Raw genomic sequence first — 14579 nt, forward strand, 5'->3', positions numbered from 1 at the left:
GACTCATGAATTGGTTAAAACTGATTAGGATTAATTTTAGAGCCTCCATTTTTAGGTTGTCCCCTAGGTTCTTTAAATTTCGTAATTTGACACTCTAGGTTAGAGGTGTGATTGCATTTTGATTTTAAAATAACAAGGCATTTTGATTTTTAGGTTATTTTAAAAATTGTCCTCCATTTTTAGGGTGGTCGTTATGGATCTTGATAAACCGATAACATTTTCAAAACTTGCATACATAGTGTATTTTAAATTAAATAAAACCTTGAACTCAAAATTTTCAATTTTTCAAATAGAGGCTAATTGACTAGGTACCAATTTCTGGGCACCATGGAGGTACTAATCCTTCCTCATCCGTAACTGACTCCCAAACCCAATTTTTGGTTTTCGCAGACCCAAATTTTATTATTTTTGATAAAATAAAATATTTATTAAATTACCCAAATTTAGGTGTTCTAATCGCACCTTAAAAATAATTGGTGTTGACTCCCATCTTTTCCCATCTTTTCATAAAAACCCATCATATTTCAAAAGTCAAACTATTTTTACCTATATGGTCAAAAAATGGTGAGAGCAGCTTGGCGACTCTGCTAGATACTTTTGTTTTTATAAAATAAATTTGAAAGTCGAGCCACGAGTCAATTACCCTATATTTGAAATTTGGAAATTTTGAGTTCGAATTTATTTATTTTACAATTCATTATGTTTTAAAAAAATGAAAAAATAGGTTTTCTCTCTAATGCTTTCACTCGTTTGAACATATTTAGAACTGTTGCATATCATAGCTATATATCCGAGCTTCATCTCGTCTCACCTAAGTAGGTAAAAACGCCACACCATTGAGGAACTTAGTTATTTCTCGTGTAGGTTTGGTAAAGTACATCTGGAAAGCATTTGAAGTGTTTGTCCACATATCAGATCTTTGACACACATTTAGTTATATGATCCCCTAGATTGAATTCAATTCACAAAGTTCGGTTGTAAGGAAAAAAGAACCCTAGTTGAGAAGAATTGCTCCGAACACTAGTTGAGAAAAAACTCTTATTATTATGATTTCGATGACATATGAAGAATTGCTCCCAACACTAGTTGAGAAGAACCCAATGACTTCAGTGCATTCCAAGCCAAAAGAACCCCCGTTGATTGAACTTATGCCACCCTCTTAGTTTATGAGCAACGAAACAAGTCCTAATCTTGTAGTTCTTTGAATATCAAACGGATTAAAAGGCTCTTTTGAGGATCGAAGTTATAGTCCTTTAACATACGACAATATTAGACTTTTTTTTATCTCGTCTGAAGCCCAAAGATACACTCACTCATTTCTTTACCCCAAATAATTCATAATCAACACTAAAAGAACTCAGTCTGACACTACCTCTTCTCAGGCAACGCCGATCTTTTCATAACACTACCTTTCTCTAAAAATATGACTTCAAAGTCACAACCTATCATTCTTAGACGCAAAATCAACATTTTTCAACCTCAAGAAAACATAAAGACATTGATTACATGATGTATATTTGTACGTAATTCTTTCTACAAGAAAACTGAGGTGAGGCATCCTAGATAAATTTTTCGAAGATAAGCCTAAATAATTGGGGCATACCAGAAATGAGGAGAATAAGAAGAAACAAAGAATAATTGAAATAATTATATCATGCATTAATTACATTGTATTCATATGAATAAAAGTAATCTTGAATAACTATCCCCCTAGGGATACCTTCTTTACAAGGACTTCCATGTATGAAATGATGAACACCTTTTTTTCACTATCTCCTTACAAAAGACGAAAATATATCCATTATTATCCCCTATTGAGCCTAAATTATTTTTCTTTAGATTCAATCTTAACCAAGGATCACCCTCCATATTTTGGGGGCATAGATGAAGAAAAAGTCTGCTCGCATGAAAAGTAGATTCAGGTCGAATGAGAAGACATGTTTCAATCATAGGAGAGTACTTTTGCTAGTATGACATTGAAATTTTGAGTTTCATAAAAAAAGAAAAAAATAAAAAGAAAAAAAGAAAAAGAAAAAGAAAGAAAGAATCATGAAATGAATAGAACGAGAAACATGTGTGTTAAAGATGACTCTTTTAAGTTTGATTATCTTCAAACTAAAATGTTCAACTTATTCAGAGTTTCAAAAGCAGTATTCATGGAAAGGTCATTAATCTTGAAAAAAGAAGGAAGTGAACTATATAGTGAAAACACATGTATGAGCAATTTAGAGCAATCCAAGAAAATAAAGAAGACATGAAAATAGATGCAAATCAAGCAAGGCAAGATTGAAGGCATCATAACGAATTGATCATTGGTTCGATTACCCAGAAACACTTGTTGGGGTATATTTATCCCTTTTGTTCATAACTGTGAGCCATAGACTACATTACGTGCCTTAAAAATCATTTCTAATCATACATGGATTTTTAAGTGGGAGAGACTATCCTCATATTTTATCCCACCTCTCAGGGTTAATCTTTTTATTTGTAAAAAGTTTTCTAAAATCTTTAATGTATGATATAGAAAAAATGAAAAGGGGGTTCAAAGCGAAAAACTTTGAATGACGTCTTAGCCAAAGGAGGCTCAAATATGAAACCAAAGGAAAGAAAAAATAAAAAGGGTTAAAATCTTGTAAGAAGGCTCAAATATGAAAATTGTGCAACTATTGCATAAAAGGTGATCTTACAAATCTCTTGATGAAGCACCACACATATTAAATGTGCTCTCGTAACCTTGGAACCAGGGAATATTTCTAGAAGATGAGCATAACAACCACTTCCTTGAGTTAGTGGATAACGAAGAATCAGGAATGTTATAACAAAGAAGCCAACCAAAAGCAACTTACCTGTCTAGAATCAACTTATACCTCGAATTTGCCATTAGTATTGACACTTGTTAGAGAGTTATAATTTTTAAAGAATTAAAAAAAGTAATTGATGTGTTTGATATCCAATGAACTTATGTTTTATAATTTGTTCCAATTGTGAACCTAAAGTAAGAGGAGATATTTTGTTTCTTCATCGAACTTTTTCACATTTTGAAAAAAATGGAAAGAAAGAAAAATATTTTCAAACAAAATGATTACTCTAGAAGTGTTTCTTGGAAATCGACAAAGGTTTCTCAGATTTAGAAGTTCAGAATTGAATTCGAGGCAAGAAAGAAGTAACCTTAGGGGGGTAAGAGTTTGTTAGGGCAAGAAGAACATATTGTTATAAGCCAAGAGTCACAAGGGTACACTTCTATATGAAAAATAATAAAGACGAACATATTAAAAAAAGAATCAGACTAAGGATGCTTTTAGAGTTTCTCTTGAAATCTAGTCTTTTTTAAGAACTGATGACAAATTCAAAAAGTTCAATTTTTCAGTATGACACCCAAGAAAATATTCAAGAAAAATGCATTTAAATGCATAAATTTTTCCAGAACTTTCAGGAAAAAAGAGAATAAAAGATAATTAGGCGCCCTCGACAAGAAGGAGCAATGTCATCTTCAACTTTGACATCTTCAAGAAAAATAACAAACCATTTATCAAAACCTTGAGATTGTTTCTCTTGAAACAAAATTTTGTCTAACTTGAAACAGTTTTCTCTTGAAACATAAACTTTGATATTGATTTACTCGAAACAAAAATTTTATATCGCTTGAGATTGTTTCTCTTGAAACAAAATTTCGTCACACTTGAGACAGTTTTCCCTTGAAACAAAAACTTTAATATCATTTCACTAAAAAAATATTATTTCATTTGAGATTGTTTTACTTGAAACAAATTTCGTCTCTCTAGAGATTGTTTTACTTAAAAACATAATTTCGACTCACTTGAGATTGTTTTTCGACTTTGTCATTTTTTAACGTTTGACAAGAATTCAAAAAGTGTAAGAATATTTCAATTCATAATTTCTTGTTAAAAAAATATTTCAACTAGGATAATCCACATCTTCACTATTGAAAGAAACATATCTCAATAGAGAATTAAGGACCTTCGAGTACCTTAAATACCTATCAATGACATATGATATTCTTTTGCAGGTATAACAATCTTCAATTATAAACCAAGCATTTATAATGGAAGGTTTTATAATGAGAAAAATTAATACGATGAGGGAGTAGAAGTTCTGAATCAGAAGAATTTTGTTCAACCTTAGCTCGTTCATCACAAAAGGAGATAGATCATCATTTCTAATGGAAAGGTTCATAATGAGATGAACTCGTCTGATGAAGGAGAAGTTCATAATGAGAAGAACTTGTTCAACCTCGGCTCATCCATCATATAAGGAGTTGGATCAACATCACCCTTTTTCTCGATTCAATTACATAAGGAGTTGGGTCATTATCATCATTTCGCTCGATTCCATCACATAAGAAGTTTGATCAACATCATCTTTTCGCTCGATTCTATTACATAAAGAGTTTGATCAACATCGCCTTTTTACTCGATTCCATCACAAAATGAGGTGGATCGACATTTCCAGTGGAAATTTTATAATGAGAAGAACTTATCTAATGAAACAGAAAAAATTCATAATGATAAAAACTTGTTCAACATGTGCTCGATTCCATCACAAAAAGAGATGTGACAACATTCCTAGTGGAGAATTCATAAGAAGAGCTTGGAGTGCGAAATTTATTTATATTTTGGCTGGATAAAAATATGAGCTTTATATTTTTCCCTATTCTTGTTTCATATAAATGAGTAAAGAGGGGCAATTGCAATCACAAATTTTATCCCCAAAAAATATTTATTATAAATTATTATTTTATTATTATAAAAAGTACAAAAAAGAGGAAAACAAAAGTTATAAAACAAATATCACTTAATAACTGGGACATTGAATGCCCCGACTGTTGCTGCCATCTCTATCCCAACTGTTGGCAAACGCTTGACATGCCTCGAAACCAACTACTCATGTTGTCTTGCACGCAACTACTATGAAAATTCTCCATATAATTTGTAAAGACAATTGTAAAATGGGGGAGCTTTTTCATTTCTTAAAAAAAGGTCTCTTTCCATTCTCTCGAAAATCAAATGTAATTAGGGCGTGTTTAGTTTGGGGTATGTGGGATTACAAGGGAAATGAAATATCATTTTCCTGTTTGGTTGGCCATTAATCCTATTCACCGATAATCTTTTATTCTCAACAGTGAATTTTTTGAAGTATATTACGGAGAATGTAATTACCTCATTCCCTTAGGTATTGTTGGATTAACGTCGTTTTGGACTAAAATACCCTTAAATTTTTTCCCAAAAATATTATTCTTCTGTCGTTGAATAATAAAAATTCTACGAAGATTAAATTACAAATTTAACCTTAAACTATTTTAAATTTAACAACAAAAGTCCATAATTAAAACTTTATATTAAATTCAAAGATTAAAATAAAATTTTACTATTTCGTTAAACTTATTTATCTTTTTAATTTTATAATATATATATATATATAAATTTTATGAATTTAAACTTTTTAAAAATATATATATTAATTATAATAGAATTTAACTAGTTAAAAAAATAAATATATAATAAGGATAATTTAGTAAAATATACATTCTAATAAGTTTTTATTATTTTAACCAAACACGGTAATATTATATTCCTGTTGAACGAACTAAAATAAAATACAACATTCTCAATAATTTTATTCTCGATAATATTTTATTCATACAAATAATCTTACAACCAAACACTTTTATGATCTTCGCCATTTTTCTTCTAAAAAATATAAAGAGAAAATAATTTCTCCCTCGATTCGAAAGTAATCAGAGAAACAAGCAAATTCTTTTAGGCATTTTGGACCTCCATTTTTTACCTTTTCTTAGAGTTTCTCATTTCGTGTATGTAGAGATTAGAATCATAATAGAAATAAGAGGGAAGAGAGTTTACCTTAATCGGATGAGGAACCATAGGACTTGAGAGACATTTTGATGGATCTCTTCAGATCCTACCGTCTCTGAGGGTCTTCGAGGAAATCCAAAGGTAGATCTGAAATGAGGGAGAAATGAGGATCGAAAAATCATTTTTATACTTATCTTTTCGCCGACAACAGTGGCCAGTGTCACTTCCATGGTAGCTGGCGCGATGAGGTTTGACCAGAAACTAAGTTTTTACCCAGAAAAGGAAGAACATACGAAGAACATCGAGAGATTTTCAGAGTATTTTAAAACAAAGGTTTTGATCCAATTTTCTTTAGGCAAAAGAAATGAACTTTGTTTTCTTTAAGTTTTATAGTCTCAATAAAGTGCCCATTAAGAGCCACTGTGTTTTTAAGTAACCAAAGGTAAACCATCACTTTGATCCTTCACGTTTTTTCAACTTTCATTCTAGTCCTACATTTTTCTTTACAAAAAAAATTATTTGATTTTCTATTCAGTCTTTCTATTCTGATTTCTTACATTTTCACCTCCACTGTTAGTTGTTTGTGGAAGATTCGCATGTTAAATCCATTTTCTTATTTAGCGGATCTTTACATCTTGTTTTCTCTTTTATTTAAACCCTTCTATGTGTGTTTGATTTAAGCTTAAATTTGCTCTTTGAGATTCGTGATTTTGCCACTTTCTTTTTAAATTCCTGTATTTAGTGTCAGATTCCTTTAACTCTGGTGATAGGCTTAGGCTTGCTGTCCGGCTCGTGTTGCTTATTGTGCCCTATATTTATTGTCAGATTCCTTTGATTAGGGTTATAGACTTTCTGATTGACCCACGCTGCGTATTATGTCTTATATTAATTTCATGTACGAGTACATATGCCTTTATGTTATATATTAAACATGTGGTAATGCCCATTATATATTATATGTCTTTATTTTATAAGTTACGCGTGAAAAATCATCCTCTATATATATATATACACTCACACACGAGAATCATGTGTATATGTCTGATAATATTTATATATGTGTTTTACTCCATATCGTATGCCTACTGTTTGTTATATTGGTGTATATATCTCTATATTGGTAGTATATTGGTGATTTTAAAATTATTAATTAAAAATCAAGTGTGTGCATGTTATGATGTTTCCTTTAATTAATACTTTCATTTGTATAAATTTGGTTACATGATATATAATTTGTATGTAATTTGTATGTTACCCATAAGCTTCATTTATACTACTCACAATTTAGTCTCTGCATTTTTTAATTTAGGAAATAATTCAATTTGGTTCTCGTATTAAAATGTATGAGGATTCATTTTGATTATTCGATTTCAGAATTGACATAATTAATTAGTATTAACAATTAGAGCATGTATTTAGGCTAAATTTCACTTTAGTCCCTTAATTTAGGGAATAATTTGATTTGGCCTTCACATGAAAATACCTGAGGGTCCAAGTTGATTGTTCGACTCAAGAATTGGTTAAAACCGATTAGGATTAATATTAGGGCTTCCATTTTTAGGTTTAGTCCTATAGGTTATTTAAATTTCTTAATTTGATACTCTACGTTAGAGAATGCCTTAATTAATTCACTGGTATAATTAGGTTTATAAGCAATTGTGTGATTGCATTTGGATTTCAAAATAATAAGGCAATGTTCATTTACCGAGGAATTAACAGTGTATCGTCCGCGTTATGCTCAAGGGGTGACCACTGGTAATTCCCAAAGTAAAATGACATCTTTTTTCAAAACTCTGTATTATATATTTTCTTAATTATCAAGGCAATGTCTGTTTATTGGGTTCGATAACGAAGCTTTCGTATAAAATGCCCGAGGGTGGTCGTTATGGGTATTGATAAACTGATAACCTTTTTAAAACTTGTATACATAGTGGATTTTAAATTAAATAAAACCTTGAACTCAAAATTTTTAATTCTTTAAATACAAGGTAATTAACTAAGTATCAATTTATGGGCGTTGTGGGGACGCTAATCCTTCCCCATGCGTAACTGACCCCCGAACCCAATTTCTAGTTTTTGCAGATCCAAATTTGATATTTAAATACATAGGGAGATGGCGTGGGAGGACCTTGCAATTCAGCTTCTTTCTTCTTCTAGGATATTGCAGTAACTTTCTCTAGGACTTTTGATGCGACAATAGTGCCACTTTGAAAGGTGATGGCACTAACGTTTTCCAGTGGGTTTGGCTTGATTTAAGACGATAAATTCCCATGCGATTCCAATAAACTCATAGCTTATGCTAGTTGACTTATGTGTTTGTCAAGCTCTTGAAAGTGAGCTTTAGTCTTGATTCGAAATTTCTCCTAGGATAACGCCAAAAGTTCAACGATAGACTCCAATGACAATTTCGGCAGTTGATATGGCTGAGGTAGAGGTGGCATTGGTTGATATGCTTGGTTTAGTCTCAGGTTTTGTCCATAGCTGAAGTTCAGATGATCCCTCTATCCCATATTATAGGTGTTGGCGTGAGGATTATAATGTCTTTGTGGAGGTTTTAAAAAATTACCTACTGCATTTAGTTGTGTGACAATATCTTCTTCTAACATTAGACAATAGTATGTTGGATGGTCCGACATTGTGCATATTCCGCATAGTCTAGTTGTACCAATTTTACCTATAACAAGAGAATGAACCACATCAATTAACTTATCAATTATATTATCTAATGAAAGTGTATTTATCTTGTGAACCCGTCGAATGGGTTCACTAAAAGGGTGAAACTGTTGAGAGTTGGTGACCATTGTAGAAATTAAATTTATGACCGTATTTGGAGTCATGTTCACAAGAGCCCCTCCACTAGCTACGTCGACTATCGTCATCTCCAAAGAAAACAAGTCTTCATAGAAGTATTGGAGAAAAGTATGTTCAGTTAAACCGTGCTGTGGATAACTAGCACAAAGTTTCTTGAATCATTCCCAATAATTGTATAACAACTCTCCATCCTTTTGTTGGATTCCTAAGATGCTTCTTCTTAATTCACTCGCCTTCACCACATGGAAGAACCTGTCAAGAAAAATTCGAGTTATATCAGCCTATGTTGTAACAGAATTAGGCGATAAGTAAAATAACCAATCATTAGCCGATTTGGCTAAGGAAAAAGGGAAAATATGAAGTTTAATATGATCTTTGGATACTCCCTATGGTTTCATGCTTGAACAAACCATGTGAAATTCAGTGAGATGTTTGTGGGGGGTTTTCACTTGGCAACCCATGAAAGGTTGGCAGAAGGTGGATAAGACATGTCTTAAGCTCGAATGGAGTTTCTCCATGAGAAAAGACGATGCATAACGATTATTGTACGACAAGTGTTGTATTTAATTTTCATATTGTTTGATCAACCATTAAAACTAGTTCTTCGTATGTGAAGTGTACATAAGTGTTGGAAGTTGCGTTAGGTACTGGGTCTAACTGGGTCTAAGTATTATTCTTATTGTTGTTGTCTCTTTTGCCGAAGAGTTTGTGTATTCTACGAGCTAATGCTTCGATCTATGGTTCACAATCTACTAGTTATCCCGAATTCTTCCTGCTCATAAATAAAAACAAAACTACATCAGCAAGTCCCCAAAAATTTTGCCAATTTGACAACCGTCATAATTGTCAAATAAATTCTTTTTTCTCAAATGAGATAAATTAAAACATAGTATAGAGAAGAAAGGGTTAATCCGTAGGGACTTAGAAAATTTAAATGTAATATTGTGTTGATCCTGATCTAAGAAAGCTGTAAGTGAAAAGAAAAGTGATTTCGTAATATAAACACTAGATAAAATGAACTAAGTAAAGAAATTTACAAAGAATGAAAGTAGTGGTTGAAAACAATAATGATGAAAAATAATATCAAGTTTCGCTTTGCCTCAATTCATTTTGATCATCAAAAGCGATTTTACTTCGAGACTCATGCAGTTACAATTTACAAGGCTCAACCCTTGTAACTTATTTTTCTTTTCGGTAAATCAATATTCTCAAGTCTATCTTCAAAATTCAGTTATTACTTGGACTAACCATGATTATCGTCGTTAGCACCAATACAACTTTATGCTCTAGAAAAGTCTGACTCGGGTTATGTTGTCTCAATGAGAATCGTATCCAATCTTAATTTCTCTTAGCGGACCACCACTAAGTGTGTTCATAAGAAGTCAAATTTGCTACCATCCGACTCTTCCTCCCAACTATAAATCAAAACAACATTCAAACCATTGAGCTTTTTTTGAAAATGAAATTGTTGAGATTTTTAAAGGAAAAGGTTGAATGTGAATATAAGTTTGCAGAAAATTAAGAATGATATCTGAAGATATTAAGTGCTTTTCAATTCTCACCAAATGAATTGAGTCATTGCTAAGCCATCAACTAATTAAAATTTTAGCTAAGCATGATGAAAATCATACTTAGCATTTTGGGAAACAAAGTAAAACTTAAAATAAAAGTTGAAAAAAAATATAAACAAACCCGAAAAAACTTTTATGAAATAAAAGAAAAATGAAAAGAAAGTACATTGTCAAGCAATACCTCAAGGGGTATATATAGCTCTAGAATTACCTAAAGATAACATGAAAATTCAAAATAAAAATATCATAAACATAATAAAAAGATAAATCCCAAAATATGCTACTTAAACTTAATTCCTAAAACAACTCCTAAATAATTCTATCATTCATCCTTCAGAAAGTGCTGACTAGACCTTCTAAAAACTGTCACTTCAGACAATGTCATGTCCCACGTCGTACTCATGTCTCCAATTACTATCGAATAATAAAAATATGCATAATACGTCCTTTTTAGTATTGATTCTGGAAAATAAATTCTTGCAAACAAATAAGTAAAACAAAACCAAATCAAAAGTAATAATTGATAACATAAGAAAAGTAACAAGTAAATATCTTCAATTTAAAACACTCATCGTGGCATAAATATTGCAAGCGAAAGTGATTTGATCCGGTAAATCAGAGAACTACGCCAGGGTCCCCTCATTTGATGGTTTAGAGCAAAGCTGAAACGCCAAGTATTAGCATATGTGCGTCTATGAGATAATGTAACCAAGTATTTGAAACGCCAAGTCATTGAACTAATGTGCAGAAGAACGTAGGGCATCACGTGTTCGCATTGTGACCGTCAGGAAAGATCTTACGGGGAACGCAAAAGCGATTACCCCGTCATGCATGTCTACAAGGTCCACGCTGAGAATAACTCTTTGTAAAACGCAACCCCTTGTTTCGGATCGGACCTCAGAACAACTCTTTGTAAAACACAGCCCCTTGTTTCGGGATTTGAACATCCTTTGAAGCAAGGAGTTTCGGGATTTGAACATCCTCTGAAGCAAGGAGGACTGAAGATCGAAAAACCAACAAGGTCACTGATGAACGTACCATTTGCATTGCAGAAACAAGAGTTGCTGATTTTTCGACCTCCTTCAATCCTGGTTCGGCATGCTCAATTGGTTAGTGCCTCAGGCGGTTCTTAGGTAGTATGATGATCTATTACAAATAAAATCTTGGTACACTGTTGAATATTACAAGCAGGATAAGTTTAGCTAAGGCTTTTGTAATAGATTCTCGGTTGTACAACGTTAATCAATGCAATGAAAGGTCGCTTGAATTTTGATGTTTTCTTTTCCTCTTCATCGTATTATTATTACGAATTCATGAATATATACATATATATCTTAAACGTTGTAGATACATACGTAGCAACGCTTGTCTATTTCCTAATGCTGAAGCACATTGCTTACATGTTACGTCCCATGTGGACCTCAAAAAAAATTAAGAAACTCGAGCTTTGAAATGAATGTGTGGAGTGGCAGCTAGTTAAGAAACTCTTGTTTAGTGCACTGCATGATATCCCAACCCAACACAATTAGTGTTATGTTAGAATATAAATTTTGTGCTGTCTGATTAGTGACAGTGATATCATTTCATGGGGAAAAGAAATATCAACTGACCCATCTGCCTATATTATGTTAATGCATACAAACTACAACCAGTCTCCGAATTGAACAAATTGCAAGCGGCAGTGGACATCAACGCCCACCGTCGTCGTTTTCATCATCCAATGGCTCTGAAAAATAAGGTAGAGTTTTCAGAATCCAACTATCCAGAAATGTTTGAAATTATAATTGCAGAAACACCTTGTTCATTTTTTCTCTAAAATATAGAGAATACTTACTATTTCGATCTTCCATCTCTCGAACCAACAGTGCATGTTTAAAAAATTCTTTGGTAGCATCTGCAAGTTCATCATAGCAACCAGTAACCAAACAAACTAAAGCAAAGATGGCGTTCATTTACACCATCGAAGTTATAACAATATTCCAGGCCATGAGTTCAATTACGACAACACACGGCAAAAAACAGTTAAGCCATTTTGTCATGAAGATGGTTATCAATTGAAAATGAAGGTAATTTTAAATCATTTTGTATATTCTAATGGAACTAACCCAACATGTTATGCAGCTTCCGGAACATATAACCTAACCAAGATGAGATAAGTTATAGCCGAATCTGTTGGCAGAATAAAAACATATCTGAACTTAGAGTTCAAGTTCAGACAACTACTGCTAGTTCAATACTAGACGAGTCCAAATTATTTCACAGGGTCAAATGTTCTTTTATAGTGTTAAACATTCACGCACAAGACCTACCATGATTCATTGTCAAAGATGGATCTTGCTCATCTATGGATCCAATTACTTGAGCCGGTGTACCTGCTACCATACTTCAAAACACCCCAAAAAGGCATATCAAACATTTAGTATTTAGTAATTAAATTTCAAACAAAGTGAAATCATGAATATTTGGGGAAGTTACAAAGGTACCTATGTGGAGGAACATGTTTTAATACAATTGAACCGGCAGCAACCATTGCACCTTCACCTATTTTTATATTCCCAAGTACAGTTACACATGCACCAAGTAGTGCAAGGTCACCAACTTTTGGATGGCGATCATCAGTTTCCTTCCCAGTCCCACCCAGTGTCACACCCTGAAAGAAAGCATCGTATAATGTAATTGAACAGCAGGGCCTACCGTACCATAGATGTTGGCAGTTCTTTTCCAACAAGGTGATAAAACACATTAAAAATTGAGACTCCGAGAGATTCGTGGAACATAGAGAATAATCTTACATCAAGGGAATCAATCAACAAGCTCTTTCTTCACACAGAAACAAAAAGGACCTACATTTGTGAACATGCTATCAACTGAGGAAACAGGTCTGAAACATGATGTTACTGGTGAAGGAAACGGATCATCGAGAACTCATGATAGACAAAGGAGATAGGAAGTTCATGAATGGCAGAAGACAAAAATGGAATTTAAGATATCGACTTCAACAAAAATTTAGCCAAAATCAATCCCTAACCCAGTGATATTTGCCTACATAGCCATCAATCCCAAGCTTTACAATCAACCGGTTTTTTTTCAATAAAATTCTGATGAGTTGCACTAGTTCTGTTTTCTATTTTATTGGATTTTAAAAAGTGCAGTGGAGTTTAATAAAGAATAATGAAAACAAAATCAGCTTTTCATGAGATAATCATAAAAGAATTACAACGAAGTGGTTTACATGCATCAATGAAACACAATTTCCTATAACTGCTGCTTCAGTGCTCTTGGTAGGAGGAGATGAGGGGAAATGCAATGAAGAGGTTATTTACCAAGTTGAAGAGATGAAAGTCTAAACTTAAGGAGCTAAACAAAAACCATTTTATTGGTATCTCTGATAGAATGATTGTTAAAAGGGATCAACTGGAGCAGATTTAATTATTCAACTTAACTCATATTGACAGAAGGAATGTGGAGGAAGAGAATTTGATTCAAGCTAAGATAAGGGAATTAGAGGTTGTTGAAGCCTCATTTTATAATCAAAAAGCCAAAGTCCATTGGCTTAATGAGGGGATAAAAATGTTAGATTATTTCATTGACTTTAATAGGGAAGAAGAAATAGAACACTATTAGGCTCTTTCTTGATGATAATGGGAACATATTGGAAGATTTTCATAGTATGTCTACTGAAATGGTGAGGTTTTTTATTGATCTTATTGGGACAATTGAGCAGATTAAAAATGTTCTTGGTTATGATTTGCCTCATGGTGCAAAGGTTGAGTTTGTGTAGGAGGTTACTGATAGGGAGATTAGGGAAACCCTCTCCAGGCAAGGTAATGAGAAGAGCCCTGATCTTGATAAGTTTACTGCTTGGTTTTTCAAAGAGTCTTGGGAGATTGTAAATGAAGATTTCTTAACTTTTGTAAAGTTATTTTTTTTCATAATGTTGACTTATCACATGCCTTTAATGCAACTGTAATTATCTTTATCCCTAAATCTCTAAATACGAGCAAGATAAAGGATTTTCGTTCAATCTCTTGTTGTTTAGTGGTATATAAGACCATCACAAGTATTCTTATGTGTAGATTGGCTAGGTATTTCCCATGAATGATTTCTTCTAGTCAATCTACACTCATCAAAGGTAGAAACATTATGGACAACATCTTATTAGCTCAAGAGATGGTGAAAGAGTATTCAAGAAAGTTTTTCTCCCCTAGGTGTACCTTAAAGATTGACTTGCAAAAGGTCTTTGACTCAATTATTTAGGATTGTTTATGAAAGTCCTTGATGCTTCGAGGTTACCTAAAGTCTTTAAAAGATGGATAAGGGCTCGTTTCACCGCTTCTAAGTTCTCAGTGGTTTTCAACGGAAGTTT

At 32.8% G+C, this 14579-nt stretch overlaps 1 protein-coding gene across 2 annotated transcripts; it reads right to left on the reverse strand.

Moving 5' to 3' along the window:
• Nucleotides 1–11861: 11861 nt before the first annotated feature.
• LOC120210190 (serine acetyltransferase 4-like) lies at nt 11862–13011 on the reverse strand. Of its 2 annotated transcripts, none has more exons than XM_039208972.1 (4): nt 12697–13011; nt 12523–12596; nt 12048–12107; nt 11862–11939 (listed from the first exon to the last, which is right to left on the reverse strand). In XM_039208972.1, the coding sequence occupies exons 1-4, from the start codon at nt 12954–12956 to the stop codon at nt 11902–11904; spliced, it is 432 nt and encodes a 143-aa protein (XP_039064903.1). In that variant the 5' UTR covers nt 12957–13011; the 3' UTR covers nt 11862–11901. The 2 variants fall into 2 exon arrangements, with proteins under 2 accessions (XP_039064903.1, XP_039064905.1); XM_039208974.1 differs by having other exon boundaries at nt 11912–11939; nt 12044–12107.
• Between the last annotated feature and the right edge of the window lie 1568 nt (nt 13012–14579).

The sequence above is a fragment of the Hibiscus syriacus genome, unplaced genomic scaffold (genome assembly GCF_006381635.1).
Source record: "Hibiscus syriacus cultivar Baekdansim isolate YM2019G1 unplaced genomic scaffold, ASM638163v2 tig00109919_pilon, whole genome shotgun sequence".
Classification (NCBI taxonomy): Eukaryota; Viridiplantae; Streptophyta; class Magnoliopsida; order Malvales; family Malvaceae; genus Hibiscus; species Hibiscus syriacus.

Bases quoted from the DNA above. Each gene is read 5' to 3' on its own strand.
- LOC120210190 (XM_039208972.1), bottom strand. From the start codon at position 12,956: ATGTGTTTTATCACCTTGTTGGAAAAGAACTGCCAACATCTATGGTAC. The intron at 12,597-12,696 runs GTACCTTTGTAA...GGTGTTTTGAAG, and splicing joins AAACATGTTCCTCCACATAG to TATGGTAGCAGGTACACCGG. The intron at 12,108-12,522 runs GTAGGTCTTGTG...ATGAACTTGCAG, and splicing joins ATCTTTGACAATGAATCATG to ATGCTACCAAAGAATTTTTT.